The 13,127-nt window shown below is 37.5% G+C and overlaps 1 protein-coding gene across 3 annotated transcripts in view; it reads right to left on the bottom strand.

Moving 5' to 3' along the window:
• Positions 1–13,127, bottom strand: part of SUCLG2 (succinate-CoA ligase GDP-forming subunit beta) — a 333,369-nt gene that overhangs the window by 173,199 nt on the left and 147,043 nt on the right. For all 3 annotated transcript variants that reach the window (XM_058726236.1, XM_058726235.1, XM_058726237.1), the window contains exon 7: positions 12,131–12,227. In XM_058726236.1, coding sequence (XP_058582219.1) covers positions 12,131–12,227 — 97 coding nt within the window. The remainder of the gene's footprint in view (positions 1–12,130; positions 12,228–13,127) is intronic.

Genomic DNA, 13,127 nt, shown 5'->3' with positions numbered 1-13,127 from the left:
ATTCCCAGCTGCTTACAAGAAAATGTTGTTACATTACAACATCCTAGAGTTACAGATCCTACATAGAGGTTTTTTACAAGGGTCTCTCTACCACAAAAATCAAGTACTTTGATACAAGTCTATGCAGAACTGGCATATTAACATCTAAGAATACTTGGCATAAATAAAAGCTCAAACCACAAATTATTTATTTATTTATTTATTTATTTATTTATTTATTTAAAAATTTTTTTTTTAATTTTTTTTTCAACGTTTTTAATTTATTTTTGGGACAGAGAGAGACAGAGCATGAACGGGGGAGGGGCAGAGAGAGAGGGAGACACAGAATCGGAAACAGGCTCCAGGCTCCGAGCCATCGGCCCAGAACCTGACGCGGGGCTCAAACTCACGGACCGCGAGATTGTGACCTGGCTGAAGTCGGACGCTTAACCGACTGCGCCACCCAGGCGCCCCTACTTTAAATTTTTTTAACGTTTATTTTATTTATTTTTGAGACAGAGACAGAGCATGAACGGGGGAGGATCAGAGAGAGAGGGAGACACAGAATCTGAAACTGGCTCCAGGCTCTGAGCTGTCGGCACAGAGCCCGACGCGGGGCTCGAACTCACGGACCGCGAGATCATGACCTGAGCCGAAGTCGGACGCTTAACCGACTGAGCCACCCAGGCGCCCCAAACCACAAATTATTTAAAGTAGCACTGACTGTCAAGAAAGAATCTTATGTAGAAGTTAATGTCTGACAGAATCCTTAGTCTTGCCACAAAATGTCCAACCACTTTACCCACACACTGTGAATACACGGAGCAAATGAGTAATTACTCTCCAGAATACTGCAATCTTAATGATGGAATCCTACAATTACCAAAGGAATTGGCCAACGTTCTCTGCCTGCTGCAATGGCATTTTGTCAGCAGTTAATGACTGGTATAATAATCAATAGGAAAGCAACTTCATTCTTGGCTTTCCACTAGGTTATAAATACATTTTAATTAATGTATTAGTAATTTTAGCTCCTCAATTACTCATTGGCACGACTATTTGTAACTGACACCTTCAAAATGAATGGACAAAGGCTATCAAATTGACTTCCTAACTGAAGAGTTTCAAATAAAAGACTTCTCGGTCAAAATCAATAAACTAGTAAATCAACATAGGTCCAGGCTGATCTTTGCCCCTTACAAAGGCTACAATTCCAAGCTACTTCATGGAACATAATTAATGGATACGTATGCAAAGTTCAGAAGGCAGTCCCACCTAAACTCTGCAAAACCAGATTTTCAAAAAATGCTCCTTCCCAGGGGTATGTTGGATATACCAAGTCCAGAAATGAGTTCATTATTTGGAGACCACCCCACGAAAACTTTAAACTAGAGCTTGAAAATGGTGATTGTGGGATAAAAGGGGTACCTACATGAAGAAATAAAGGTGCACATACAGGTATCATACTTGTGGGATAAATGGCCTATCTATAGTGGCCATTTGTTCCCTCTCTGTAGAGAAAACCAAGGACACACCTAGGTCAATGTATGTTACATTCAAGTGCTTTAGCAAGTCAGAAATACCACATAAATAGGAAGGAAGGAAGGTGACTCGGGAGTTAAAAAGGGTGATCCAAAACGGAATTGTCACCCTAAAAGCCTTAATCTTTTTCTGTAGGTGGAGGGCAGGGAGAAAAAAAAATCACTTTAAGGAGCTAGACTCTTTGAGATACATAGTTGTTATATCTGCTTAATATTTTAAAAGTGGTCCCAAACATACAAAGGGCTTTCCTGCCTCGCTATCCCAGTTCATAATGCCGTATCGCCTGGACATTTTCCCGTGAACTTCACCACTTAGTGAACTCTGGCATCACACACACCGGACACTTCCTAGTCAGACACTTCCAACATCACCCACTCTTAAGCCCAGTGGCCTTGTCTGTAAAATGGGGACCAGAGTATTTTCGACTGCATGGTGTTGGTGCAAGCAGAGACTCTGTGCAAAGCACTTAGCACAGACAGCTGGCACTCACTCATTATTATTATTATCACTACAGCCATACTCCACCCGCAAAGTTTTTTTTTTATTTTTTTAATATGAAGTTTATTGTCAAATTGGTTTCCATACAACATCCAGTGCTCACCCCAACAGGCGCCCTCCTCAATACCCATCACCGACTTTCCTCTCCCTCCATGCCCCACCAACCCTCAGTTTATTCTCAGTTTTTAAGAGTTTTTATTCTCTCTTATGGTTTGCCTCCCTCCCTAACTTTTTTTCCTTCCCCTCCCCCATGGTCTGTTAAGTTTCTCAGGATCCACATAAGAGTGAAAACATATGGTATCTGTCCTTCTCTGTATGACTTATTTCACTTAGCATTAACACTCTCCAGTTCCATCCACGTTGCTACAAAGGGCCATATTTCATTCTTTTTCATTGCCACGTAGTACTCCATTGTGTACATAAACCACATCTTCTTTATCCATTCATCAGTTGATGGACATTTAGGCTCTTTCCATAATCTGGCTATTGTTAAAAGTGCTGCTATGAACATTGGGGTACATGTGCCCTATGCATTAGCACTCCTGTATCTCTTGAATAAATTCGTAGTAGTGCTATTGCTGGGTCATAGGGTAGTTCTATTTTTAATTTTTTGAGGAACCTCCACACTGTTTTCCAGACAGGCTACGCCAGTTTGCATTCCCACCAATAGTGCAAGAGGGTTCCCATTTCTCCACATCCTCGCCAGCATCTGTTGTTTCCTGAGTTGTTCATTTTAGCCACTCTGGTGTCAGGTGCTATCTCATTGTGGTTTTGATTTGTATTTCCCTGATGAGAAGCGACGTTGAGCATCTTTTCATGTGTCTGTTGGCCATCTGGATGTCTTCTTTAGAGAAGTGTCTATTCATGTCTTCTGCCCGTTTCTTCACTGGATTGTTTTTTAAGTGTGGAGTTTGGCAAGTTCTTTATAGATTTTGGATACTAGCCCTTTGTCTGATATGTCATTTGCAAATATCTTTTCCCATTCTGTCAGTTGCCTTTTAGTTTTGTTGATTGTTTCCTTTGCAGTGCAGAAGCTTTTTATCTTCATGAGGTCCCAGTAGTTCATTTTTGCTTTTAATTCCCTTGCCTTTGGACGCACAGTTTTCTTACACTCAGCCTCACAATGCTGCAGCCCAGGCTAGATTCTCCCCTCTTCCTGTCCCTAGAAATGACTTGTAACTTGGTCCCCTTTCCCTTATAACCCTAGACTTCTATTTACAATGAACTGAAACTAAAGCCTACTGGAGTTTACAGATGTACAAGTTACCTATGATTTTCAGTGAAATGCCATATTCAGAAAACATAAGTATGTCCCACAGGAAAGATTTTAATGGTTGGCCTTTCCGGCTTTGTAACTGATGGGAGAAGGAGATTATTGTCTAAAGGCAGAGATGACTTTGGTGACCCTCAAATCACACACCGCACCTTTGCATAAGGCCAGTGTGGCCAAAGATTGGTATAAAATAGCCCCAAATGAGAATCTAAGTCAGAGGATGGCAAAGTATAGCTGTTGGGACTGGAATGCAGCCACACCCATTCGTTTACATAGTTCAGTAGCTGCTGTCCCCAGACAATAGCAGAGCAGACTCCATACAACAGAGGCTCTCAGGCCCTTTACAGAAAAAGGCTGCCAATCACCAAGCACCTCATCACACTTCTCCTGCTGCTATAGCCTCAGGTACCAAACTTATTACAGTGAAAGAGAAACTCAGAAAAGTGCATCTGGCATGAAAACAAAAAAGCATAACGGGAAAAATAAACAAAAACTTGCAGCTTGCACAAAAGGTGTGGATTAATCCCTGAATATTGATGGACTCTGACATGCTTGTTTCCCTTTGTAAGACTGTCCAAGTACACTTTTAGAATGAGCATGTTAAAAATGGATTGATGTCTATGTGAACGGCAGGGCAATAAAATAAACCTGCTTACTCAAACCTTAGCTTTTTCATTTATTATAACAACAAACTATGGTAAAATGTATGTTTGGAGGTACTGATCTTGGTTCGACATAAGATTTTGAGTGTCACATTAATGAAACCTCAATTCCATAGAAAATTCATCCTGAACAAAGGCCATTCTGTTTACAAAGTGGGTGAAAAAACATACCTATTAATATTTATAAAACAATTTTCACCATCAAAAGCACATTGTTACATGCTTGATAGATTATACAAATGAATTTTCCTTCTGAACAAATATCAAAGAAAGCTGCGGTACTTAGATTCATAGGGCGTTGTGGTTTTTTGTTTAGCGGTGTGAGATTCTATGAGTTGCCAATTCACCAACCTAGATGAAGAATCTGACTGGCGGTTAGCAGCCTCTGACCCTAGAGTTTCAACAGAAGAATGTGCTACAGAATTAAACAAAAGAAAACTACATTTCAGAGGGGAATTCGCATATAAAAGAAACATAAAAACAGCAGGAAATGAGACTGTCATAATTAGTTTGAAAAATAATCTGTCTGCAAGCACTGCATTGTATTTGATTTGTGTTAAGTAACCATAATGGGCTACTGAAATGCACCTTGCCAAGATGGCCTTAAAATGCTGATACTTTAAAATTGGTCCCACTTTCCATTAAATAGCGATGTTCCAAGAGTTGTACACTTTTTAGAACTTTTCTGGAGTTGCTGTGAAAGAGAAAATAGATATGAGGCAGGAGGGGGATTTGGGTGAAGGTAGAGAACTGAAAATGTTCTTGAAAATAGAGTCTTATGTATAAAGAGAAAAACAGAGACAAACACCCACCAACAACATGGGCACTTGCTAACATGAAGCAACAGGGTAGCTATTTAGGGAAATTCATTTGAAGCAAGAAAGGGATTTGATGTGCAAATTAACTTTGGATCACTCACCCCTAGCTCTCATGGAGTCTTGGCCAGGTAGTCAGGGTTTCAAACTGGGTTTCATCCCTTTAGCGTGGTGAATGGATTTGGGCTCCAAATGATGAAAATGCCTTGGAGCAGGAATTCTCAGGACTCCCTGGTAGGTGAGGTGAGATCATTTTCTGTGCTGTGTATAGCACAATGTCTCTGGCCTCCACACACAAGAGGCATGTAGCATCCTACACTCGCAGTTGTAATAAACAAAAACGGTGTTAACTAGATTCACGGTGGTGATCACATGGAATCATTGTGTTGTACACCTGAAACTAATACAATGTCATATGTCGGTTATATCTCAATTAAAAAGTCTCTAGGTATTGGCAAACATCTCCTGAGGGGACAATATGCTCATTCTCCTCACTGAAAAACATGAAAGACACCAAACAAAGAAGCCTGTGTACAGCCAGATCTGCCTGAAAGTGGGAAGAAATGAAATAGAACATAAAATCCCACAGGAGCTTGCAAAATAGATGAATGAATGCATGGACAGGTAGATAAATAACAATGAAGAAAACCCTGCTTCTAACTTGGCCACATATTTAATGGATTAATTCTGGCAATTCAACTGGACAAGCAAGGAAAATAGTTAATTTCTCTTCGAATATTTAATTAACAGTTTACTTTCATGTCAATAAAAGTTAGGCGAATTTGGTAGACACGTTGTGACTCAATGTCCCTTTCTGCATTGAGAAAATGCCTTTCTCCTATACATGTGCTTCCAGCTCAGTGATTGGTCTACATACGGATATGTGACCCATGCGGGGCCAATTGGAATCATTGGAAAAGATTGCTATGGTTCCTGGGGGAGAATGATGGAAACTGGGAGCTATCTTGGCTGTTACTTCAGAAAGCCTGGCTGACAAGCCAATTCTGAGACAAGATGGGCTGGAAGATCAGAGAATCCCTACTTCCCTTCATGCCCTAAACCAGTCCACTCTGTAGACTTCCCTGTTATATGAGGAAAACAGGTATCCTTCCCTGACCTGGAAGCTTTTTAACAAAAACTAGATTGATACAGGTTTCTGTCACTAACAACCATTATAATCCTAGCTAACAGTCACTAAATGACATTACAGTCAATGATGCCAAATTATATTCTTTGACTCAAATTTTTAATCACGTTGGAAAAAACAATTCTTGGACTACAGTTTTTCCCCCACATTAAACATTTCCCATAGGTGACCTAGCAGCATAGATGTTATCAAGATTGCCATTCTTCATCCAACCGGGTATCCTCTGCTGTGCAAATATATGACCAATCATCTGGACGTTTAAAAAATGGTCCTCATTAACCAATGGAAGATGGAAGAAATTCTCTTACAAAGAAGCTCTGCAATGAATAAGCTTAAAGTAAAAATGTCTGGTGTGATGCCAAGCTCCTTAAACTTCTAAATTAAGAGTCATTATTAAATCACAATTTTAATGTGAAATGTTATAGGCTCTGCTATTACTGATCTAAATGGAAAAAATTAAATATTCACATTATAAATATTAAGATTATTAATATTTCTAGGATATAAATGATTTTTTTTACAGCTCCTAAATAAAGGATTGCTTTAGGGGATTGTGACAATGATGAAGATCAATTTGTACGTTTGGTCATTAATCACCGTTTCCTAATTGGGTTTAATTTGACTACTGCTCATTAGAGTTATAAACCAACATACTCATTTAATTGTGATTATAATTCAATAGCTGAACTTTTATGGTACAATGAACAAATTAATAGCTAAAGATAATTCTGCTCTTAAAAATATCACATAAGACTTATGCTTTAATGAGCTGTATACACGGAATATATTTTATGATGATTCCTTTAAAAAAGTTCAAGAATTTCCTTTCTCTTGATAGTTAAAAAATAAAAACTTCCCATTTCCTGAGGTTTTACAAATACACGAGAGGGAAAATTTCTTGTATCCTTGTAACCTGTGACTGACAACTTACTAAAGAGTTGAATGAAAGTAGTTGAATGAATGATTTTTATCCAACTCCTTGGCTGAATTTCCATTTTTTTAAAAATATGAAATAATCAGGTTGCTTACGCATACTAGTTTGAAAAGCAAGCCATGACCTTTAAGAACTTGTATTGAACTTCCTTCTCTTTTGTTTCTGGGATGTAATTAATAGCCACTCAAGGCAGCATGAATTTTGACTAACATTCCCAAACTGGAGACTACATCCAGATCACTCTGATAAAAGTAAATTAACAGTTTAAAGAGAAAGAAGGTAGAAAAGAAGGCAGTCTGGTATGTAGAAACCAACATGTACACTGTCCTGAGAGAGACATGGGTTCAAATCCCAGCTTCAGTAACTGGATGTGTATGGTGGAGTCACACTAATTTTCAATCCTCTGTAAAATGGGGATAATAACTCCTCTTATTTTTCCGGGTTGCTGTAAGTAATAAAAAAGAATGTATGTAAAAGTCTATCACAGTACACTATGTCATGTGAGTTCAAAAAAGAATCTTCTTCCATTCACTTCCTCTCTATATGAAATACTGATGATTTTATAGTCAGACAGAATTTTTAAAATATTTACAAATAAAGGTAGTTTGCTTACAAATGACCCATCAAATAAAAATCTGGTGGGTCACATGTGTAAAACATGGAATATGTTATTTTCAATGGCTTCCTAAACATTAGCTATTTGTCTATCCTAACTTGAAATCCTTACAACAAGAAAAAGAAAAAAATAGGTAAAAAGATGAAATCCATACCTTTTCTGATTACTTTTTTTATAGCTATCATTTAATTTAACTATTTGTCAATGAAAATGGAGAATTTATTACAAGAATACAGAAGCCTCCACCAGAAACACCAAAAGACTTATGGAGGGAATTGGGGGCTATTTTGTATTAGTTCAAGTGCAGTTGGTGACAATTAAATTTTTAAACAAATCCTAATCTTTGTATGATGTTTTACCTTCAATGTCTATTATTTGTTTGACTTTCAAAAGGATAAGAACTAATAAAATCATAATAGCGAATGCTTTTGTATCTCTTACCATATACTATGCTTTGTTCTGAGAACATTACCATCATAATAACCTTCTAAGGTAGGTATTAATATTATTGTCCCCATTTTGTGTTTTTTAAAACATTCTGGCATAATTAACATACAGTGTTATATTCGTTTCAGGTGTATGATACAGTGACTCAACAATTCTACACATTACTCAGTGCTCATCACAATGAGTATCTTAATCTCCTTCACCTACTACACCTATATCTCACACCTACCTCCCTTCTGGCAACCACCAGTTTCTTCCCTGCATTTAAGAGTGTGTTTTTTTGTTTGTCCCTTTTTTGTTGTTCATTTGTTTTCTTTCTTAAATTCCACATGTGAATGAAATCTTAAGGTTTGTCTTTCTCTGACTTAATTCAACTTAGCATTATATCTTCTAGATCCATCCATGTTGCAAATGGCAAGATTCCATTCATTTTTATGGCTCAGTAATATTCCACTGTATGTATATACATACATAGGTATATATAAGTGTATATATATTTATATGTATGTGTGTATATATACATAGGTGTATATATACACACATACATACAGACACCACATATACATACACACACCACTTCTTTATCCACTTATCTATAGATGGACATTGGAGTTGTTTCCATATCTTGACTATTGTAAATAATGCTACAATAAACACAGGGGTGCATATATACTGATTTCGTTTGTGTTTTCGTTTTTCCCCCACATTAAACATTTCCCATAGGTGACCTAGTAATATCCAGTAGTAATTCTATTTTTAAATTTTTGAAGAATATCCACATTGTTTTCCATGGTGGGTACACCACTTTGCATTCCCACCAACAGTGCACAAGGGTTCCTTTTTCCCCCTATCCTCACATACACTTGTTTCTTATGTTTTCTATTTTAGCCATTCTGAAAGGTGTGAAGTGATCTCATTGTGGTTCTGATTTTTTTCTCTGATGATGAGCGGTGTTAAGCGTCTTTTCATGTGTCTATTGGTCATCTGTATGCCTTCTTTGGAGAAATGTCTGTTCATGTCTTCTGCCATTTTTAATTGGCTTAGGTTTTTTGGTGTTGAATTGTGTAAGTGCTTTATATAGTTTGGATATTAACCTCTCATCAGATATATCATTTGCAAATATCTATTCCCATTCAATAGGTTGTCTTTTTGTTTTGTTGATGGTTTCCTTTACTGTGTAAAAGCTTTTTATTTTGATGTAACCCCAGTAGTTTATTTTTCCTTTTGTTTCTCTTGCCTCAGGAGACATATCTAGTAAAATATTGTTACAGCCAATGTCAGAAAAATTACTGCCTGTACTTTCTTCTAGGATTTTTTTTATGATTTCAGGTCTTAACATTTAGATTTTTAATCCACTTCAAGCTTGTTTTTGTGTATGGTGTAAGAAAGTTGGTCCAGTTTCATTCTTTTGCATGTAGTTGTCTGGTTTCCCCAACACCATTTTTTAAGAAACTTTTTCCCATTTCATATTGTCTCCTATGTCGTAATGTCTCTATTTTTGTACCACTACCATACTTTTTTGATTAATATAGCTTTGTAGTATATCTTGAAAACTGGGAATGTGGGGCGCCTGGGTGGCTCAGTCGGTTGGGAGTCCGACTTCGGCTCAGGTCACCAAGCCCCACGTCGGGCTCTAGGCTGACGGCTCGGAGCCTGGAGCCCGCTTCCGATTCTGTGTCTCCCTCTCTCTCTGCCCCTCCCCCACTCATGCTCTGTCTCTCTCTGTCTCAAAAATAAATAAAACGTTAAAAACAATTTTTTTTTTTTTAAAAAAGAAAACCGGGATCGTGATACCTCCAGTTTGGTTCTTTTTCAAGACTGCTTTGGCTATTCAAGCTCTTTTGTGACTCCATACAAATGTTAGGATTAACTGATCTAATTCTGTGAAAAGTGCTGTTGGTATTTTGATAGGGATTGCATTAAATCTGTACATTACTTTGTTTAGTATGGACATTTTAACAATATTTGTTGTCCTGATCATGAGCATGGAATATCTTTCATTTGTGTCATCTTCAATTTCTTTCACCAATGTTTTATAATTTTTGGAATACAGGACTTTCACATTGTTGGTTAAATTTATTCCTGGGTATTTTATTATTTTGGGCGCAACTGCAAATGGGATTGTTTTCTTAACTTCTCTGTCACTTCATTATTAGTGTATAGAAATGCAATAAATTTCTATATACTGATTTTGTATACTGGCTTTACTGAATTCATTTATCAGTTCTAGCAGCTTTTTGGTGGAGTCTTTCAGGTTTTCTATATATATAGTATCACGCTATATGCATACAGTGAAAGTTTTATTTTTTTCCTTTCCACTTTGGATTCCATTTATTTATTTATTGTTCATTCATTCATTCATTCATGTCTAATTGTTGTGGCTAGGACTTCCAGTACTATATTGAATAAAACTAGTGAGACTGGACATTCTTGTCTCTTTCCTGATCTTAGAGGGAAACCTCTTAATCTTTCACCATTAAGTATGCTGTTACCTGTGGGTTTTCATAGATGACCTTAATTAAGTTGAGATATGTTCCCTCTAAACCTACTTTGTTGAGAGTTTTGATCACAAATGGATATTGTACTTTATCATATGTTTTTCCTGCATCTATTGCAATGATCATCATAAGGTTTTTATCTTTTCTCTTGTTGATGTGATGTATCATTCCGATTGATTTGCAAATATTGAACCACCTGGCATCCCAGGAATAAATCCCACTTGATCATAGTGAATGATCTTTTCAAAGTTTTGTTGAATTTGGTTTGCTAATATTTTGTTAAGGATTTTTGTATTTATGTTAATCAGAAATACTGGCCTACAGTTTTCTTTTTTTGTAGTATCTCTTTCTGGTTTTTGTATCAAGGTAATGCTGGCCTCACAGAATGGATTTGAAAGCTTTCCTTCCTCTTCTGTCTTTTGAAATATTTTGAGAAAAGTAAGTATTAACTCTTATTTAAATATTTAGTATAATTCACCTGTGAAGCCACCTGGTCCTGGAGTTTTGCTTGTTGGCAGTTTTTCCTGGCCTATCTGAGAAGAGGAGCATCTGTGAATGTGTGATGCTCGTCCATTTTGTGTGCGACAGTGGATGCTTACACAAACACCAGTCACCTCATTTGACAACCACCCGATACGACAGTTACCATTTTTACCACTCTTTCAGAGTAAGAAACAAAACAACAAACAAACTCCAAGGCTTAGCCCAGGTCTGTGGCCAGAACACGGCAGACCCAGAATTTGAACCCAGGCCCCTTTGTAAAACAGTGTACTGTCCACCTTGGCTTACTAGCTGGTTGTATTTGCAAATAACAGATCACCTAATATACCAACTCAGTGGCAAATCCCTCTTTACGAACTGCCCACAAAATGCTAGATACCATACAAGACATTGGGAGTGAAATGTGCTAAAAAAAAAAAAAAAAAAAAAAAGACAAGGTTCATGGAACTTACATACCTTACATAGGTATCCATATCCTATCCACCTGATATCCCAGCCTCTACCTTTAAACACACACACATTCACAAGCTTTTGTTATCGAATTAAAAAGAATTTACTGAACACTAGCTGTATATAAGGCACAGGGAAATGGTGATGGGTGCTGACATAGAAAACAGTTCTTTATACTTTTTAATTAACTGATGGGTAGGAAAAAACCTTCCCTGCAAGGGAAGTTGGCGAAACCTTTTCCGACCTGAATCAGAAGCTAAGTAACTAAGTAAGTTGGTAAGTAAGTAAGTAAGTTGGATCGTGGGCACTAGGGTCTCACTATGATGATGTAAATCCAGCAGGGGAGGACAAAGTGATTTTGTACAGATTTAGGCAAACTAAAAATCTTCAAGCATTTCTAGCTCCATAAAAAGCAGGTGCATTCATTACACCCCAATGGAGAGGATCCCATTTCTACCCAAATTTCTACCACACTATAAGCAAGAATGGCCCCGAAGAAACAAGGCGGTGCTGGTGGATGGATGTTTCTAAATAAAACAAGAAGGAGCTTCCCCTGAGGCCTGGCATCTGACTGCAAACAAACTCAAGTCCTGAAATGTTCAACCGTATCACGGGAGCATTCGAAACCATGGCAGAAATTAAATTACTGAACAAAATGAACGCAAAGCTACTGCTACAGTCTTTTGTACAATTTAATTCATAGCTTGCATAAACAATTATATTCATTTGTTTCTTTGTTGTTGTTGTTGTTGTTGTTGTTCTGGTTACCTTGTCCTCCTGGGGTTTCACCAAAGGGATTCACTTCCACCTGAGTGGCATCAATTTTCAGGAAGAGATTATACAGCTTCTTAATTTGGTCTGCAGCCTAAACAGGATCAAGTACAATGAAATTACACCAAAGCAGTAAAAGAACATTTATTTTGCTGTATTAATGTAACCTTAAAAATATTAAGTTATGTCTTTATGTTCAGTTCGGTTTTCTGAAGGGAAAAAGAGAAAAGCGTAAGTATTTTAATTTCCACTTCTATTCATTAGAAGGAATTGCTCAACTTTCCTCCAGACACCAAGAAAGACCGTTATCAGGAAAACAAGATATTTTCAGTACAGCCTAAAAAACGTTAATCTTTTTGTAAATTTTCATGTTCCTATTAGCCAAGCTATGATGCAGTATGAGCCACAATCATTAATATAAACAATCTCCATTTAAGTAAAATGTAAACATGATTTTGAGAGTTTATAATGACCAGGTTTTCCTTATTATGTTAAAATAAAAGTTATTAACATTCATCGGCCCAAACCTATAACCTGCAAAACAACAATTACTGAGTGTCTTATGGAAACTGTTGCAAGATAGGAAGATGAAAGTCCTACACAGTACAGTTACTGAACAGCCCAGCCCGTTCACACTGAACAGTCTGTCACAAAGGCATAAGCCACAAAGAGCAACAGTATCCCAAGTTTCCCTGATGGTATGCCCTGACTTCATTTTTCTCAAGGCTGCTGGAAATTCACTCACCCAATCACTGTTTTCAACCAACTTTTATTCATGGCCTATGTCACAGCATGCTGGCATTGTGTGAACAGGGGTGAGGGGAAGACATCACAAAGGAGGCCTGACACCACCCTGGAAAGCTCACACCTGTAGTGAACACCTGTGATGCAACACAGCAAGACTTGTGTACAATTATGGCTGAATGCTGGGATCAGTCTCACGCTTGGGGCCATCTTTTTATTATTAAAATTTTTATTATTTTTATTACTGCCG

The sequence above is a fragment of the Neofelis nebulosa genome, chromosome 4, assembly GCF_028018385.1.
Source record: "Neofelis nebulosa isolate mNeoNeb1 chromosome 4, mNeoNeb1.pri, whole genome shotgun sequence".
In the NCBI taxonomy this organism is placed as follows: domain Eukaryota; kingdom Metazoa; phylum Chordata; class Mammalia; order Carnivora; family Felidae; genus Neofelis; species Neofelis nebulosa.
This window is presented reverse-complemented; position numbering and strand designations above follow the sequence as displayed.